Genomic DNA, 20,689 nt, shown 5'->3' with positions numbered 1-20,689 from the left:
CATTGTGACTGGAAGTAGCAGCTCTATTCTGCCATGTCAGCATTCAGAGCTCAGACATTCCTTGTCACGCTGTCTAAGCTCCATGTCCTTTTTGTTCTGACCAACATATATTAGGTTCCCAGGATCTAGGCTACAGCAGAGATGAGCAGGTTTACCCAAACATGACAACAGAGTAATTGCTGTAAAGAAGCTACAAATCCTCCCATGTATGAGTAGACATAGGTTAGTAAATGCAATATGGAAATCTGAGAAGTCAGTGAGAAATGAGAGAATAAGACAAAGGGAAGGAATAGCAGAGAGCTAAATAATTTACTGCCATATGTGACATGGTGAACTGCTAGCATAAACCACTCTCTCAACTTCCAGTATTGAATTTATGACTCCTCTGTAGCCAAGGCTCATGGTATTCTGTAGGAGACCAACTCTTTCTCTGGGTAGCCAACCTGCAGGGAATCTTAAAGATTAACCTTTACTTATCAGTCTAACCACTTATCCCAAGGAGTGACCTCTGTTTGTCATGCCCATCTCCATTAGAAACCCAAGCCATTTAAATCCGTAAGGCAGAAAGTCTGCTCACTGACATTATTGAAGATGACACTGGCGGATGTGGAAGAATGTACTCATGAACACTGCCAAGGTGCAGTGTGTAAGGATTGGCTTTATTCAGGGTGTTTGTATCGTTAGGCAGTGGTTCATTTAATTCTTCAGGGGAAATAGACACTGGGTAGACACAATTTGTCTTTGTGCCAGTCTTTCTAGTGTTCTCTTGCTCTCAGAGTTATGGAAGATATAAGGCATAAAATAACAATTGGAAAAGGTTTGGATTTCCCAATGGTAACAAATTATCTTTCCAATGCTTGAATTGGTATGCAGTGGAGTCGAGAGTTTGAAGTCAGTGTCTCTGATTTGTCATTCATATCATCAGGTAACTCCAGGGTCCCAGGGAGACCTTTAGCATGTGATTCTCCCAGGGTCACATCTGCAGAATAACAGTTTAACAATTCTAACATCCTAGGGATGGAGTGCAATTTTATAATCCTCACTATCTTCATCTTCCAGATGGTTCATATTCTCCCGTAATATCCTCTGTATGCTGTGACCAAAGTGATCAGAGCAAAGCACCAAACCCTTTGACAATCACAAAATCAGCCCCTGTATCTCAGTGTTTTTGCCGTAAAACAGGGTTGAGAATACAAGTCTTATCACATTTGTCCCCTTAATCTTACCTTGTTCCTTCTGTAGTTATCAACTTCCTGATGAGGGGAAGAAGACTTGGAAATGACAGTCAAGTGGTCACAACTACCACATACTATAAGCCTCCCTCTCTTTGTTCCCATTTAATAAGGGCAAATAGCATCTCAGCAATATTGTGCCATCTAAGAGTGACTCTCTTAGTCTCAGGATGAGAGTCAGAGAATTCACTTATTTGTTTCACTTTGCTAAGGCATAGAGATCAGGGGAATTTCATCAGGCGTCTCTTCCATGCCTTTGGATTTTTAAATTGTATTTTCTTCTGCACAACTGAGTTTATCTTCTTCTTCAACATCAATATGCTAGTTCAACCTGTACCTCAGTGAATCTATGACATCTTGGTCAATTCACTCCAAGGCCATTGAAAAAACAAACTAATAAACCCTAGAATACTGTCTCTGTTTATGAGAGATTGACCACTGGGAAATCGCAAGCGTTGGAAACAAGTCACCATGAATATTTATTGACCATCCTCTCCAGTCCAGTCTTTAAGTCTTACTGTTACTGTCACTTCAAGCAGACTGTTCTTACCTCTAAAGTGGCTTTTTGATCTCTACTCACTTGGTTCACTTATAGAAAGCACATGGTTGACTGACAGATGCTTACCTCACTGAGCTAATTGTGCCAGACAGCACCCTGACCAGGACTTTTAGAAGAAAATTTATTGGAAGACACTTAGGGCTAAAGAAGTAGTGGCAGTAGTGCACAGTTTTCCTTGTCAATTGTATTCTGGAGTAGTATATGGATATTTTGTGGGGCCAGATGTCAGACACTATGAGAAGAACCCTGACCCTTGGGCTATTGGGGCTTTAAATTATGTTAAATCACCAGTCTCTTCCCTGAAATAAACAGGGACTGGGACCCCAGACAATAAGATGGGCTAGCAAATTGGCTTCTAACTTTATTCCATTATCTCATGTTCATTATTTTGGGGAATAATGATTAGCGTGATTAGGAAACAGGAGTCCAAATAATGCTGATACATTAGCCCAGCTGTTGACTCTTCCTGCAGTCTCTGAAGACTCGATAGGGATTGGAGGATGTGCTTCCAAGCTCACTCATGTGGCTGTTGGCAGGAAGCTTCAGTTCCTTACCCAGTGAGCCTCTCCTTAGGTCTGCACATGACGTTGTTTCTCCAAAATTGAGTGAACCCTGAGAGAGACAGAAAAACAAAGAAAGAGTGAGAGAGAGATACAGAGAGAAAGAGACGGAAAGAGACTTGGAAGCCACAGTATCTTCTTACAATCTAGGCTCAGAAGTGACATACCAACACTTCTGCCATATTCAGTTGGTCACACAGACTAGCCCTGCTGCAATGTGGGTGGGGACTATGCAAGAATGTGAATACTGAAAGCGGTAGTCTTTGGGGGCCACCCTGGGGACTAGCTACTATAAAGTGTTAAAATAGTTGAAAGCAAAATAAATATAATGAAATAGATAAAATATTATTTTAAAATGTGGGAATATGTTTATTATTTTGCAGTCTTTCCCATTTAGTAATGAGAGGATGTTGTGTTTTATTTTTTATTTGTTTGTTTCTTCTTTTTTATAAACAAGTTTATTAATCCTCTGGATAAAAGGAACTGCATTAATACAGGTTACTAGATTTTGAATTTTTGAACTGAATCCTCAGATTGGATAAGACTTAAGGGATTCCTGGAATGGGGAATAAGCATATTTGGGATGTGGAGGGTGTATATGATTAACTGTAGCATCAAAGGCAGATAGTTGCAAATCAATGACAGAAATGTTCCTTTTTTCTTTTTTCTTTTTTTTTTTTATGGCTAAGGAAGTCACCCTGAGCTAACGTCTGTTGCCAATCTTCCCTTATTAGTACGTGAGCTGCAAGTGGTGTAGGTCTGTGCCCAGGAACCAAACCCGGGCTACTGAAGAGAAGCGTACCAAACTTAACCACTAGGCCACTGGCACTGGTCCATCAAATATTCCTTTCTTTCCATGTCCATGTACTTTGCTTTGTGGTTTTGAAGTTTTCTCACTAAAAAGTAGAGTTTATTTTTCTACCCTTTGAATATGGACTCAGCTTTGTGACTTGCTTTATCTATTAAATGAGACAGAGTGATGATGTGCCTGTTCTGACCCTAGGTCTCAAGAAGCTTTGCGTGATTACATTTGTTTTCTTGTGCTTATGCCATTGCCTGGGGAAGACAGGCTTTCCCACTGGTCCCAGAAGGAGGAGGGAAAAGATATGGAACAGAGCTGTCCCAGTAAAGGCGACCTAGCACCATCCTAGAAGAGAACTTAGCCAACCTTTAAATGCATGAGTGTGGCTATTCAAGATCCTCCACGCTCAGATAGGATGAGTTAATCCTATAATTGTCTAAACTATAATAAAAACATGTTTTATTTTAAACTCGTGTTTTGGTATGGTTTTTGAAGCATTTTATGTATCAAAAGCTGATATGCTGTTAAAGCCTCTGATTTAATTATTTTGCATTGCAGAAGTCAAATTTCTACATGTAAACTATTTTCATGGATAATATTTCAATTTTGAGACGCCTGAGAGAAACTGCTTCTAAAATACTGGTGCTCTTTTCATATACTCACCTCATCTGCCAAAGCACTACAGCTAATATTCATAATTGTGTGTCAACAACTCCATTATCTCCATATCCTAGAGTCCTGGGGCTAACACTACACAATCCCTATTCATCCTTCAAGTCCTAGTTCAGTTCACCTTTCTCTCACTAGCCTTTCCTTTCTGGTTCAACCCAAAAGGATGTTTTCCTATGAATTTATAGACTGTTTTATCTTGCTCAATTATTTAACTATTGTTAAATATTGCCATTCACATATCTTTCTTTATTTCTCCAGGATCAATTAATTAAATAGATTATAACAATCCTAATTACTTATTACATTAAAACATAGATTCAAAACACATAAAGCAAAAACTGGCTAAACTAAAGGATGAGTTGACAAATGCAGAGTTATAGTCTGAGTTTCAAGAACTCTGAGTAATTGATAAAACAAGTAGATAGAAAATCAATAAGTACATAGAAGACTTAAACAACACTATAAGCCAATTTGGCTTAATTGACATTTACAGAACACTCCACTCAAAATTAGCTGGATGCATCTTTTTGACAAATGCGCATGACATAATTATAAAGATAGATTATATACTAGGAGATATATATATATATCTATATATATATATAGATACATATATCTATATATATATGTATATCTATGTGTATATATATATCTATATATACACATATATCTATATATATATGTATATCTATGTGTATATATATATCTATATATATATATATATATATATATATATATATATAGATATATATATACACATATACACATACATATGTATAAATAAATTTGCAAAGTATATTCTCTGTCCACAGTAGAATTAAATTAGAAATGAATAAAATAAAATATACCTTAATTGCCCCAAATATTTTGAAAGAAAATAATACATTTCTAAATAACCTATAGGTCCAAGAAGAAATCAAAGGAAAATTAGAAAAGGATTTTGAACTGAACAAAAATGAAAACACTGGATTCCAAAATTTGTGGGATGCAGTTAAATCAGTGCTTAGAGGAAATTTATAGCATTAAATGCCCATATGAGAATAAGAAGAAAGGTTGTAAATTAATGACCTAAAGATTTCCCTAATTAGACTTTAACAAAGTAAAAAGAACAAAAGAAATAATAAAGTGAAGAACTCAATGAAAAAGAAACAGCAAAGCAATTGAGAAAAATCAATGCAAGCAGAAGTGTGTTGTTTGAAAATAAATCAAGAAAATTGATTAACTAGGTAGACTGAGCAGAAAATAGAGAATACATAAAATAGCACTGTCAGGATGAGAGTAGAGCTACTGATACTGGCTCAACACAAGGTTCACATAAGGGAAGCCATATTGTAGAAAAGAAACCATATGGTAACTTTGAATGACCTCTGACTAACTACAGACATGCTCTGTATGAGGGGCATTTTATGGCCCCTCCCAGCTGCTATAAATTGATAACTTTGTTCTCTTGAGTTACTTAGGGATGTGAGGACCCCCAGGCAGAAAGTTTATGTTGATAGAAGTCATCAATGGCATCTGAAAGGTCAGAGTATACGGCATCTGTCTTCTGATGCATATCCAATAAAACAAAAACAAAAGACTATCAGGAACTAAGAACAGATGTCTGCTCCCACATGGAGATCAGATGGATGCCCTCACCCTGAGACCAGCTCCCTATATAGCTGGCCTGTAGTCTTTGTTCTGCAAGATGGTTCTTTGAGACATTAGTCAGCTATCTTCCCCCTTGCTAGCAAGCTGTAATAAACTGCCCTTTCTCTGCCACCATCTTGCCTCTTGACGATTGACGTTTGTCTTGCAGCCAGCAGATCGTGCCCTTTGTGTCGAAACACTACCACCACAGATCATATAAACATTATAAGTATAATAAGGGGATATCATAAACAATTTATGCCAATTGATACAACTGTGAAAAAAGAAATAACAAACTCAAGATAGGGTCACTTGCCCCCAGGACAGCAAACCAAGACTGAATTACAATTTCAACCTATCCCAGGAATGTGACCTTTCTAACAGTCAACTTGAAATCTCCTGATTAGTACTAGTGAGGTAATCTGCATGAAAAAACACCTGCTGTTCCCTTACCCCCCCCAAAAAATGCCCTGGCATGAAATAATCCTTTATTTTCTTTTGCTAATAACTTCCTTACCACACCCTCCTTCTGGCTATAAAAGCTTCCATTTGGTACAACTGCTCAGAGTATCTCTCTACTTGCTAGAGGGGATGTTGCCCTATTCATGAATCACTGAATAAAGCCAATTAGGTCTTCAAATTTACTTGGCTGAATTTTGTTTTTTCATTAACACAACTTAGATAAGATTAACAAATTCCTTGACAGACACAAGAAATAGAAGCCTGAATAGCACTATACAACAAAAGAAATTGAATTTGTGGTTAAAAACCTTCTTAACAAGAAAAATTCAAGATCTTATTTCTTTATTGTGAATTGTATGAAATATCCAAGGAAGAAATTGTACTAATTCAACAAAAATTCCTCCAGAACATTGAAAGCAGTATTTTCCAACACATTCTATGAGATGAGTAATACTCTGATGCCATAACAAGAAATATGTATCAATAAAAGTAAATTACAGACTAGCTTATACCATGAATATATATAAAAACATCTTTATAAAACTTCTGTAATTTTAATTCAAAAGAATAAACATACCTCATTTTATTTCACTTTATTTTATTGCATTTTCCAGATATTGTGTTTTTTACAAGACCCTGCACCAGCAAAAAGATTATGACTTACTAAGGGCTCAGATGATAGCATTTTTTAGCAGTAAGTATTTTTCAATTAAAGTATATACATTTTTTTTAGATATAATGCTACTGCACGCTCAATAGACTACTGTATAGTGTAAACACAACTTTCGTATACACTGGGAAACCAAAAAATTCATGTGACTTGCTTCATTGCAATACTTGATTTGTTGTGGTGATTTGGACCTGAACCCCACAATATCTCTGAGGTATGCCTATATATAAAAAGGACAATATGTCATGACCAAGTTGGGATTATTCCAGGAAGCAAGACTCTTTTAATATTCCAAATTAAAACAATATAATTCTCCATATATTCAGAATTATACACACACATATACACGTTCACTTAAAAGAATGACAACGTATTTGACAAAATTGAACATCAGTTCATGCTAAACACTCTATAAACTAGTAGTAGAGGAGAACTCCTTCCACCTAATAAAAGACAGTAACAGAACACCTCCAGGAAAAATCATACTTAACTGTTAAAAACTAGATGTCTTCCCCTAATAATGGTAACAAAGCAAGGACATGCACTCTCACAATTTTATTCAACATTGTAACGAAGATCCTACTCATTGTGATAAGAAAAATAACTTAAAAACCATTCAGATAAGAAAGGATGATATAAAACTGCCTCTCTTAGATGATGTCATGATTGTCTATGAAAAAAATTCTGAGGAACCTAAAAAAATCCTCTTGTAGCAAGATTGCAGGATACAAGGTCAACATACAAAAACCAATAATATTTTTTTATACTTGCAGCCAATACTTAGAACTGGAATTTATGTAAAACAGTACCATTTACAATAGCATCTGAATATATTAAATACTTGAGGTTATATTTTACAAAAGACCTATAATATCTGTATACTAAAAACTACAAAATATTGCTGAGAGAAATTAAGGTCATGAATGAATGGAGAAATAGTGCATGCTCATGGATTGAAAGAATCATTATTGTTAAGACATCAATTCTCCTAAAATTGATTTTTAAGTTCAGCACTATTGAAATCAAAATCCCAGCAAGCTTTTTGGTGCAAATTAAAACTAATCCTAAAATTTATAAGGAAATTCAATGATACTAGAATGGACAAAAAACTTAGAAAAAGAAGAATAAAATTGAAGGACTAACATTACTTGATCTCAAGACTTATTATAAAGCTACAGTAACCAAGACTCTAGTATTGACATCAAGATAAATCCATATAACATAACAGATAGTCCAGAAATAGATCTATACTTTTATGGTTGATTTATTTTTAACAAATATACCAGGGCAACTTAATGGTAGAAAAGATAATCTTTTCAGCTAATGGTGCTGGAACAATTGGATAGTTATATGCAAAAAAAAGAACCTCAATTTTTTCCTCTCATTATAAAAAAATTTCACTCAAATTAGATCACAGAAATACATGTGAAAACTAAATCTTAAAAACTACTAAAAGAAAACATAGGAAAAAAGTTAGAGACCTTGAGTTGGACGATTTTTTCTTAATTATTCCATAAAAATAAAATAAATAAATCATTAAATTTGGTTCATCCAAATAAAAACAAGTTGGTCTTCAAATATCTTTGTTTCCAAAAGAAAAGGCAAGGCTCAGATTGGGTCAAAACATTCCCAAAAGCTATCCTGAACCAAGTACTTTTGTCTAGAATAGAGAAAGAACTTTGCAAGTTAATAACAAGAATGCAAATAACCCAATTTAAAAATGACACAATATTTAAACAGACACTTCAAAAACAAAGATATATAGATGGTAAAAAGCACAGGTAAAGATGCTCAACACCTTTAGTCAATAGGTGAATGCAAATTGAAAACACAATGAGATACAAATATACTCTCATTAAAGGACTAAAATTAAAAAGACTAACTATACTAAATGTTTGTGAGGATGCAGAATAAGTAAAACTTTCATACACTACTAGTGGGAATGTAAAATACAACTATTCTGGAAATGATTTGGCAGTTTCTTAAAAAGATTCATGTGTATCTGCTATTCCACTGCTAGGTATTTACCCAAGGGAAATGAAAGAAAATGCCTGACCAAAGACTTGTACATGAATGATCATAGAAGCTTTATTTGTAATACACAAAAACTAGAAACAAACCAAATGTCCCACAACAGATGAATGGGTAAACAAATTTTCGTATATCCATCAAATGGAATACTACTCAGCAAGAAAAGTGTACGCGTAATTAACACAAACAATGACTTGATGAAACTCAAAATGATTGTGCCAAATGAAAGAAGCCAGCCTAAAAAGATTACGTTAAGTAGAATTTTATTTACATAAAATTCCAGAGTTTTATAGAGCTAATCTATAGTGACAGAAAGTATGTCAGTGGTGTCAGGCTTAGGCAATGGATGGGTTACAAAGGTATACAAGGAAATTTTGAAGGTGATGAATATGTTAATTAACTTGATTGTATATACGTATGTAGCAATGCCCTATTTTTATCAGTCTTTGTACTACAAATTCCTAAGACAGTAGGTGCTCAAAAAATGCTTCTGGTATATATAAATAAACAAATGAATGGGCAGCATTGAATGTTTATTCCTTGCTGGATACTGCATTTTCTAGTTTAACAAAAGTCTACAAAGTTCCAGACATCGTGCTTTCAGTAGAAACTATCAGTGTTTTTGATTAACCGGCATGATCTCTTTTCTCAGTTTTATCTACTAATAGGGAAAGTCCTAAGGGACAAAATTCTGTCATATATACCTTCCAAATAGCAACAAATTCAGTACCAGGCAAATAATATAAAAAGGCATTAGAAATATTTTATTGGATTTAGTTAAGTTGGCCTGTGGGTTGTTTTTAAGGAAAGGTTTTCAAGTTTATATACAAGTTCCTAGAAAAATATAGGAATGATCCACTAATACTCTAACAAGAAAATCATTAGGTACTGTCAAATCACATATACACTGTCTGGTACAGACATTCTCTTCATCTATGAAAATGTTTTCCTCTCATTATGTTGGGATTTACTTTGATCTCTTTCTTTAGTGGTCTTTGTCTAAGGAAAAGTTTAAGCATCCCTTCCTGTATTTGTTTAGTCTTTATCCCATAGACAATAGGATTCAAGGTAGGTGGCAGAAGCAGGTATAGGTTAGCCACAAAAATGTGAACGCTGTGGGGAATCGTATGACCCCCAAAACGATGGGTGAAAAAGGTGAAGAAGGCTGGGACATAGGTAATGACTATAGCAGAGATGTGGGCTGTGCAGGTGCTGAAGGCCTTCTGCCGAGCCTCTGCTGATGAGAGGCTGACCACTGCCCGGAGGATCATAGTGTAGGAGACTGTGATGCACAAGATGTCAAAGCCTCCAATCAGGAGGGCAACCATCAGACCATAGATGGCATTGACCTTGACATTGCCACAGGACAACTTGGCCACAGACATGTGGTCACAGTAGGTGTGGGAAATCATGTTGCCTTTGCAATATGGCAGGTGTTTGGTGAGTAAAGTAAAGGGAGTGATGAGTATCACACCTCGAAGGAAGGTGAGAAACCCAGCCTTGGCAATGATAGAATTGGTAAGGATGGTGGCATAACGTAGAGGATAGCGGATGGCCACATAGCGGTCCAGGGTCATAAGCATGAGTACTCCAGACTCCATCCCTGTGAAAGTGTGGAGAAAGAACATCTGGATCAGGCAAACATTGAAGCTGATCTCTTTGAGATCAAACCAGAAGATACACAGCATTTTGGGTACAATACTTGTACACTGAACAATGTCAGTGAAGGAAAGTAAGGCCAAGAAATAATACATGGGCCGGTGTAGGGACTCCTCCACATAAATGAGACAGAGGAGCCCACAATTCCCTAGTACAGTAAGGAGGTACATGCAGCAAAACAGGAGGGAGATCCAGATATGTGAACCTTCTAGCCCAGGTACTCCATTTAATATGAATGATGCTGGAGTCAGTCTAGTACAGTTGTAATCACACATGATGGCCAGTTAGAGGGTATGTTACATTCTTCAACTTGATGCCTCTCTGAAAAGAAAGAGTTTACGCAAATGTATACTTGACTGCTTGTAATGCGTTAGCTACTATTCTAAAATTTTTGCATGTCCTCTCAATTATCTCAACTGTCCCATGAGATAAGCATTATTATTATAGATTATAGAAGCATTATAGATGAAGAACTGATATTTATATTAATGAAGTATCATTGACTTTAAATCTTGAATCCAGGATCCTTGGCTCTTGACCGTGGAAATATATAAATAGGTCTGTCTATCTATTTATCTATCTATCTACCTATCTATAAATTTTTCTACACTAAGTCCCATTAAGCTTTCAAACTCCATATTCCAAACTAAGCATTAGTGCATTCTTCGACCAATGAGAATGTATCAATTATTGAACAAGAGGAGGGTTAAAAGTCATTTTACTAGCAAACGTTCAAGTGAGTTATAAGGGTTTTTGTATTTCTGAATATGGATATGGATAAGGAGCTCTGCTTAACAGTATATCAACTATTTTTCAGGTTATGAGTCAGAAGATTTCAAAACACTGTCAATTATCTTCTTGGTTATTCTCCTCTCTATCATCTAGAGAGTTTGATCAGCAGTGAATAATAAAAATGGGCTCATTAATTGAAGAAAATCATTAATCTCTTTACATGGCTAATAAGTGGAACTAGATCATCAACACAAATTTACTGGCATCACATCGTGTGCTGGCAAACAACTCCAGTCACATCACTTTTTCAAGATGCTGTTAACCTCCTTACCTTCCTCTCTAGCTTATTGTTGGGGTCCCAGTCTTGTTAAAGAAACTGAACATGATTAAGTCCTTTAGATCTGGCCCAAGACTTATTACTGAGTGTAGCAAAATGTTGCTCGCTAAATACCCTTTGAGTGAATTGAAAATTTCCACACCCACTCTTCCTATCCTTCTCTGTCTTCATCTGTATCAGATTTTTTTCTTCATGGACAGTGTAACATTGTATGACATTGAATAATCTCCAACTGGAAAATCTGCTTCAGTAGATCTGTTATATTTATTTGAACACCACTATTGTAAAGCAAGGGTACTGACCTAGGAATCCAATGACACTATGCCATCCAGAAATTATTCATCAATGTTCTCCCTCCTCTCTCTTCCTTATACTACCTTGGTTAGTCATACTAATTTCAGATTGCTAGGGAACACTGCTTTCCAGAATCTTGAGTAAAGCACTAGGGATTTTGATCATCCTATTTTCCTATTACAACCCCAAAAGCATTCTATTTCTCCCTTCAGTCACAGACAACATAAAACTCAAAGTAGAAGAAATAGAGTACAGAGTTTTCTTAGAATGATATATGGAAAAGCTAATCAAATAGTCACCTCAATTTCATTTTCTAGGGCCCTAATATGTTGCCAGCGGTTTTTTCTTTAGTTTTCTCAGCCTAACCAGGAAATTACTTACCAGTTTCCAGCTTCTCTCTCCAAACAACTCTAACTCCCTATCTGATGTATGATCTCCACGTATATCTGTTTTTACACTTTCCAGGGCCAATGCCTCTATTCTAGTTCTTCAGAGGCAAATCTGTAGGGCCAATAGCATTTCAGTACTTCAGACTCATTGACTTTATAACTCCAGGGACTCCAACTCGCTTCTGATTACATCATTTCCACAAAGGAATCCGAGTTATATGACCGCATGGAATCCATGGAAAATATATAATCTTCAACTCAATGGAAATCAAGGAGTTCTAGGTTTCAGAAAAGTGACTTAGTGTAAAAATTGTTATATATGAATGCTAGCATCACTGTGTAAGCCTGATATATAGAAAGCTGGCTGGTTAATCTGGGGCAGAAAAAAGATCCCTATTTTTGAAATTCTTATCTCTAAGCAGGGGAAATGAGAGTTATAATTAGGACCTAAAATCTCCAAATCTTATCACAGCAAAATCACATTTTGTGACCCTGAAGAACACGAATGCCTGTGAGATAAGGTTTAGGAAATGCATGTGCTTTACTCACAGTGGGGCAGAATTAACATCCTCTTCCATGCATATAATAGATAGTGAGTAATATCTATTAGGTTAGGAAGAAGTGACTAATCCCAACACTTTTTAATATGACTCCCATAGGTATGTAATTAAATTTGTTTTTCTCCTGTTAATCTGTCTTACATCAGTTTAATTCTTAGAACTGCCGGAAGAACATAGAAAGATAGAGGGAAGGTGTCCTCCTCAGAATGAATGAATGAATGAATGAATGGGTGAATAAATCCAAGTTTGAAAAATATGTATAGACTTATCAATCATAAAGTAAGAAGAACTTGAAAATAATAATAAGGAAAAAGAGTTGGAATGCATCATTGATGAGGGAGATAGACTGGGCTAGGAAATATTGAGAAATATAGTTACATATTATTTGATACTACTGTATTAGAAGACCTTGGAGCTCTCTTATTCTTTTATTTTGTTTCCTCAGTTATAGAATTTTAGTATGAGTTTACCATGAGTTTGACTTTTTAATCTAGTATGTCCTCCATTTTTAGAATAGCAAGGCTGTTACATACATGTTTCTATGAAATCCTCTTTGTGATCAGAATTCAATCCCAATGTCTTTTAAGAGATTAATTCTTGTGGGGCCATAACTGAAGCTAACAGGCAGTATCTGTAGAGAAAATAGAGAGGAAACGAGTAATGAAGAATGGGAATTCCCTGGCCCAAGAGAAATGGTGGTAGAAAGGCAATGGTGGTCACAGATGGATTGACAATCTTTATTTTCAGCGTTAGAGACTTTATAGATTCTAGGAATCCAGGATCCATATTGATTATTATCCTCTTAGAAGAAAATTTGAGGGGAAGTTGCAGCACAGGTATAAATGATCTTCTATAGGGATTTCAAATAGAACAAACTCGAAAGAGGAAAAGCTGGCAGCAGTGGATCCTGAAAGGAGCCATGAGTCATGGCTAAGGCATGTGCTATTGTCCATAGAAGGTCCTAGGATCAAGGCACCTGGACTCAGGTAGCCAAGAGAGCTAAACTTCCGAGCTTCAAACTCTCACTGGAACAAGCTAGAGCTTTTGAGGTGGGAATGGAGGAAGTCAGCCTGTGTAGCAAAAGTGCAATGAAAGGTATCATTTGCATCCCCTCCATGGAGTAGGTATACCTGTTCAAGTACATCTTTTTTTGTCAAATGAAGGGTGCAATTTTTAGGGGATATTCTAATTACATATGCAGTCTTTTTCCCCCTCAAATAGCAATTAAGCCTGTAATGAACCTTCCACTCTGTTAAGTGAGGTAGATAATATTCAGACTTTTAGTATTCCATTTGCTTTTTTCTTTTATGAGGAGATCAGCCCTGTGTTAACATCTGCCAATCCTCCTCTTTTTTTGCTGAGGAAGACTGGCCCTGGGCTAACATACCTGCCCATCTTCCGCCACTTTATATGGGACGACACCACAGCATGGCTTGCCAAGCAGTGCGTCGGTGCGTGCCCGGGATCTGAACTGGCGAACCTCGGGCTGCCACAGCAGAGTGCGCGCACCCAACCGCTTGCGCCACCGGGCCGGCCCTTCAGTATGCCCTTTTTAAACCACTTTCCCGAATGTTTAAAGCAAGAGCACTGCTAAGCAAGATATTCCAAAATTCCTTCCCACTGCCACCCTACCTGTAGGGTTTCATTTCACTTGGCGTGGCCCAGGCCAGCTTCAAAGTATAAGATACCCTAACCTCACTTTATTATACCATAAACTTAGGAGACAGGACAGAATTAAGAGGAAGAGATCAAAATGATCTTGTTCATTACACCTGCCACTAAAAGCTATTCTTTTTACATGAGTTTGATGTCTGTATTCTGTCTTCTATTTTTATTTTTCATCCAATATGTTCTTCCAAAGGAAGTGGTAGAGAATATACTCAACATTACAAACAATTGAAACTGAGGAACCATTAATATAAGAGTGACTGGGTTCAAAGTTTCTTGGCAGGATAATACACAGGACTGGCTTATTGTATTCTGAGGAATCCAGACAAAAGTTTACACAATTATAATGTTGTCCTTCAAGTATCACTGGGAGAGGAATCTCTGTCATCATGTTAGATAGTGAGCAAATTCATGCAAAACAAGTACCAATTCATTTTGTCCCTCAAGGCATGAAGAGCCAATGATTTATTTCCATTTGGGTGATGATGTTTGAAATATGAGAGGAGGTATTAAAAAATAAAACTTTAATGCATATTTTCCAGTTAAAAGCCAAGGTATATGAAGATTAAAGAGTGGAATATTCAGTGAACAACAAAGTAAGCGAAGAGGAAAGATGGGTCTAGATTCTCATTTTGGGAGAAAAAACATGGAAAAAATTAAACATTTTCACTCTGGAAATAATAGAACTATCTTCTGAATATGACATCTCACACATTCAAATAAGAAAAGACACCGTATCGATTTAACATTTTAAAATGTTATGAACTGTCTTTTCTTTTTCCATGTTTTAGGCCCCCAAATCTCTTGCCTGGATCACTGAAATATTACTAACTCCAAATTACCCTTGTTTCCTGTTTCATTTCCTAGATTTTAGGTACACAACAATTTTTTGTTGAAGTTGAATGAATCCAAACTATATATAGCCTGGCCTATGGTCTCCTTAAATATTTAATTGATTTATAACTCTTAATGGCTATTGTGTTTGATTATTTATCTTTGCCATTGGTTTATTCTACCCACCATCCCCCAGCCAGATTGCAAAAGAGGAAATCTAAGGTGTCTTTTGTGGATGACACCTAGATTCACAGCTCCTCTTTTTTTTCCAATAGGAGCCTCAGGGTTGGAAGCAATGTACTTTTGGATTGACTTTCCTTTTTGATCTTTATATTGATTGTCTTTATGAGGAATAGCATTATCCTATATGTGGTCCAGTTTGAGCGGAGCTTCCACCAGCATGTTTTCTACTTCCTGGTCATAGTAGCCACTACTGATTTTGCCTGTTCACGTCTACTACACTTAGGATGCTGGGAATATTCTAGGAGAAGTATATTTGTCTTGGGAACTAGGACTTTCAATCTGCCAAATCTAAAGTTATGAAGGCAGAGAAAAATATTGTGGAAGTTAGTTTTGACATGTAGTAGTGAGAGAGGTCCTTCCACCTCCATTTCTTGGTTCTGGATTTACTAATCTGGCTAGAGAGGAGACGGCACCATAAATTGTCCTTGTTGAAATATACACTGCATTTTGTAGGACAGTACCTCTAGTTTTGCCAATTCTTTTTTCAGGTGCTTGCATTACTTATTCTACATAATCTATAACATTATTCTGCCAGCCCATTTGCTTTGGGGTGATGGATTATACAGTAAAACCCATGAATTCTGTGGGTGTGATTACACTGTTAAATTTTTTATTTGAAAAGTGAGTTATTTGGTCTCAGAATAATGTTATATGGTACACTAAAGTGATGAATAAGGCATTCTGTAAGCCATAGGTAGTGATTTTGTGAGTAGTGTTGCAGACAGTAGAGAAAAATTTGTATTTGACATTTGTATGTACTCACATAAAGAAATGCCACTCCTACTACTACTGCCATCATGATGTAATCTACCAACAATTGCTGGCCACTTTCCCCAAGGAAATGTTCTCATATCAGAAATTCAAACATTGGTCTTTGCTTTTGGAAGGTTGGGCATTCAGCAGTAATTGCAGCTAGATCAACCTGGATCAAGGGAATTACTTGCATAAGAGCATGAATAAACCTGTGTAAGAATATTATTCATAATGACCTGAACATGATAGTAACCTAAATACTCATTAATGGTAAACTGGATTAAAAGAAATTTAGTATATTCACACAATGGATTGCTATGCAGCAATAAACATGATTGAACCACAGATACACGCAACAACATGGGTTATTCTTATGTTGAGCAACAGAAGCCAGGCACAAAAAGATATATACCATGTAATTCCATTTATAGAAGAATAGATAACAAAATGCATCAAGCTAAATTATAACATTTATAACATTTGATGCTAAATGATGAAAGTACATGGAGAAAAGCAAGGATGTATTGGCAAAAAAAGTTAAAATAGTGGTTACTATTTGGGTGGGGGGTGGAGGAAAAAGTAGTAAGTGGAATAGCCATGACAGTGGCTTCTGGAGGCAGGCCATGTTCTACTTCTTGACCTATGTTGTGGTTATACAATTGTTGACAATTTATTTAGATGTTTGCACTGTTTTGCATTTGTGTTATATTTCACTTATTAACAAGAGAAAGTTAAAATGAAAGAAACAATATAGAAGAAAATACGGGGGAATATTTTTATTTTAATCATTTCAGATGAGCAAAAACCATCATAAATGTGAAATAAAACCTAGTAGTCCTTGAAGGATAGATTGATGCATTTTACTGCTTAAAAAAATTCCTTATGACAAAAATAGCCATAAACAATATCGAGAGAGAGACCCGAAGGCATGGAGGGATCTGTCTCATATCATGGGCAAAGGAATAAATACTTAAGTAAGTAAGTCAAGAGCTCTAACAAATCCTTTTTAAATGCCTAATAAAATCAGTGAAGGATAGAAATAGGTAGTTCACATAAAAATAAAAATGAATCAATTATAAGCATATGGAAACATGCTTCATTTAATTAAAATATGTTAATTACAAAGATTTATTATTTTATCTCTTCAAATGACAAATATTTGAAAAATTGTTAAACCATTATTTAATGGATGTAGGGCAAAAGTTGTTCTTGTACTTTACTTATTGGGGTGCAAATTGGTATCACTTCTCTAAAGAAAGGACAGATGCCCTATGACTCAGCAAGTCCTCCTAGAAATAATTTTAAGCTTCCAAATGGACAAATGATGTTGTTAAATTTTATGCATCTCGACATTCTTGGATTTACTTCAAATGTAAAAAAGGGAAATGACCATACCAAGATGAAAGAAGTTCTATATGTAGAGATGGGATATAAGAATAACAAGATATATTACCAAATGAAAAAGAGTGAAGTACTGAGTATGCTATTATTTACATTTTTAAAAGCCTGTATACATGAAAGAATCTGGAAGAACGTACAAGACTTGTTTGATAATTTTGAATATTGAATTTTGTACATATATGACCTATATTTATGAAACTGAAGGAAACCAGAATATGTCACCCCCAAAAATGCTCCTTTGACATAAAAATTATTTCTAGGTGAAGGCAACTGAGAAGCACTTAGCACAGAAAAAGCTTTCCCACTTTTACCTATGGGCAGGAAATAAATTCTCCTTTTAGTGGAGACAGACTCTTATCAGCCCAGCAATGGCACCAGAGGAATCCGTAAACAAACTTTGTTAAATTATCTCCCTAATTATTTCTTCACCATTTACCTTCCCTAGCCCAAACCACTTTGTCTTGTCAATCCTTCACAAATGTGTCATTTCTTTGTCTAAAAAGTATAAAGATTCATGTTCTAGTCACTTCTGGTCTTCTTTTTCTTGTGAAGGATCCCATGTACATGTCAAAATTCAATAAAATTTGTATGCTTTTTCCTGTTAATCTGTCTTTGTCAGTTTAATTTTCAGACCCAGCCAGGGACCCCAAGAGTGTTGAGGAAAACTTTTGCATTGCCTACAAAACAAAATATATAATTACTATGTAAAACAAAAACTATAAGTTGAGAGTAAACTTAGTGGCATGACAAATGTTAATAGTATGTTACTAAATAAAATAAGAGCTATAAAAATGTACAGTATAAACACATTATAAACACAAGTCAAATATGGTTCTTGTTTTCTCTTTGCCTAGTTGGCTCTTCCTCTACTTTAAGGTGACAATTTAAATGTCCCTTCCTCAGCAATAAGTTTCCTTGTCACTCTGTCTGGGTTAGCTCCCTGGTGAAGTGCTTTCATTGCATCTACCATGTGACAGGCTTTCATCCCACAGTTTGAGACAGATCAGTGAAAAAATAAGGTAAAGATCTGTTTCCATGGTTCTAAGATCCTAAGGATTAGGGTTGAGGAGGGCATCCAATAAACTGTAAACATTATAAATATGTAAAATTTATTATACAATAGAAAGGAAGCGGGCTGGCCCTGTGGCTTAGCGATTAAATGCGTGTGCTCTGCTACGGGCAGCCCGGGTTCGGATCTCGGGCACGCAGCGATGCACCGCTTGTCCGGCCATGCTGAGGTGGCATCCCACATACAGCAAATAGAAGGATGTGCAACTATGACATACAACTATCTACTGGGGCTTCTGGGAGAAAAAGGGAAGAAAAAGGAGGAGGATTGGCAATAGACATTAGCTTAGGGCTGGTCTTCCTCAGCAAAAAGAGGAGGATTGGCATGGATGTTAGCTCAGAGCTGATCTTCCTAAAAAAAAAAAAAATAGAAAGGAATACACGCAATGGAGAAAACGAGAGGACGATGAAGAAAATTGAGAGTAGAGTGTACTTTAAAATATGGTGGTTAGCAGGACATCTTTAATGTGGTCAAATTTGAACAAGGAATTGACACTCTCGTTCATGGTGGGAGCAAATCCAGAAGTTACAATATAGAGTATTTAACTGGTAAAATTTGTCTTCAGGATCTTTGTAGTAGTCATCTGTTAGGGTGAATTAGAAAAGAAGCAGTAATAATATTTGGTCATGTGACTACGTGCACTCGTGAAATACTGTGTGGCACCTTTAAGAATTTGATGTCAAACCTCTATTTTATTAGGCCATTTTGCGAAAACAAACAAACAGATCACTTGAGCCAGTGCAGGGCTATCCTCAGGGGACCTTTCACCATCCCAGTCATAAAGAGTGTGCTGCAAACCCTTAAGTTTTTAATTGCTTGGAGAAATAGTGCAGTATATTATAGATATTAAAATCAAAGACTTTGGAACCAGGTAGCCTGGGTTAGGCTCTGTCAGGATAGGCTCTGTCACTTGCTGACCTTGTGACTTTCATTATTAACCTTTCTGTGCCTCAGTTTGCTTGTCTGTAAACTGGGCATAAAATAGTACTATTCTTATAGTTGTCTTTAGGATCAAATGAGTATACAATTATTGGAAAAGTACCTGGAAAATAAATGCTATTTTGTTTGTGATTGTTGTTGTTGTTATTATTATTTTCCTGAAAACCATTTTTTGTGGGGAAAAACAGTCAACCCTTGAAAAGAAAGTAACTATGGAGGAAGACATAAGGAATCTCCACTCGACAGGAATGACTTGAATGCGGAGAAGTTGGGGTGGGACACTGAAGAAGTGAGTAGAAACTGAGAAAATGGAGTTTCCATGGAAGAGAGAAGAAAGTTACTGGATGAAAAAGGAAAAGGAGACAGAACTTAAAAGGCAGAGGTTATTCTGGAGATGTGAGCTGTCCAGGAAAGTGGCAAACGGGGCTGCAGCTGCTTTAGGGTCAACGGTAATTCTAAGACATTTGGTATGTTTCAAAGTTGAAGAGCAGTGCTTGGCATGCCTGGGGATGGTGCCAAAACTAACAGACAAGGCACTTCTGGGTAGGGCCTCTAGTTGTCTTTCTAGCCATGTCTTTTCCTCCTCTTCCTTTCCCTTTCACCTCCAATCATCCTAAAACATTTGTAGGCTCAAATTGCTATTCTTTGTTTAGCCTCAATATTTTGCATATATTGTTTCTTCTTTAAAAATAATAATTCCCATCTACTCTTTTTCTTAAAATACTTATACACATATCAAGATTCATCTCGTATACCTCTTCTGTAAAATCTTTTCTTACTACCTCCAAAAACTATTGATAATCATTCAGTTTTCAGGAATTTTGCAATAATCTTTTTTGTACAATTACCTTGTTATTACTTTATAATGATTCCATTGCATTGTATATCTTCTACTAGACTAGAAATTCTTTAGTTGTTTTGTATTCATTGATATTTTTCAGTGCATAACATGGATCCAGGCACAAAGAAGGTATCCAGAGAAATCTTGTTGGCTGATATTGATGACATGTTCACGAGAACTCAATGAAAAAGTTTGCCCATATAAAACTGATTTACTACTTACTGCCTGTGCAATTGGAAAAATATCTCCTCAAACTATGATGTTCAGAATGAATCAGAGTTTAAACATAGATCATAATAATAATAATAACAGCTACAATTTATTAAGTTCTTAGCATATATCAGAAATTATGC

The 20,689-nt window shown here is 36.1% G+C and overlaps 1 protein-coding gene across 1 annotated transcript; it reads right to left on the bottom strand.

The window, feature by feature from the left end:
* Positions 1-9,546: 9,546 nt before the first annotated feature.
* On the bottom strand, positions 9,547-10,551 carry LOC101408430 (olfactory receptor 52N2-like). The gene has a single exon (XM_004418622.1). The coding sequence runs from the start codon at positions 10,549-10,551 to the stop codon at positions 9,547-9,549; it is 1,005 nt and encodes a 334-aa protein (XP_004418679.1).
* Positions 10,552-20,689: the final 10,138 nt, after the last annotated feature.

Source organism: Ceratotherium simum, chromosome 7, assembly GCF_057802395.1.
Source record: "Ceratotherium simum simum isolate JZ-2026a chromosome 7, ASM5780239v1, whole genome shotgun sequence".
Classification (NCBI taxonomy): domain Eukaryota; kingdom Metazoa; phylum Chordata; class Mammalia; order Perissodactyla; family Rhinocerotidae; genus Ceratotherium; species Ceratotherium simum.
This window is presented reverse-complemented; position numbering and strand designations above follow the sequence as displayed.

Coding starts and splice junctions, on each gene's coding strand:
- LOC101408430 (XM_004418622.1), bottom strand. CDS start 10,551: ATGTGTGATTACAACTGTACTAGACTGACTCCAGCATCATTCATATTA.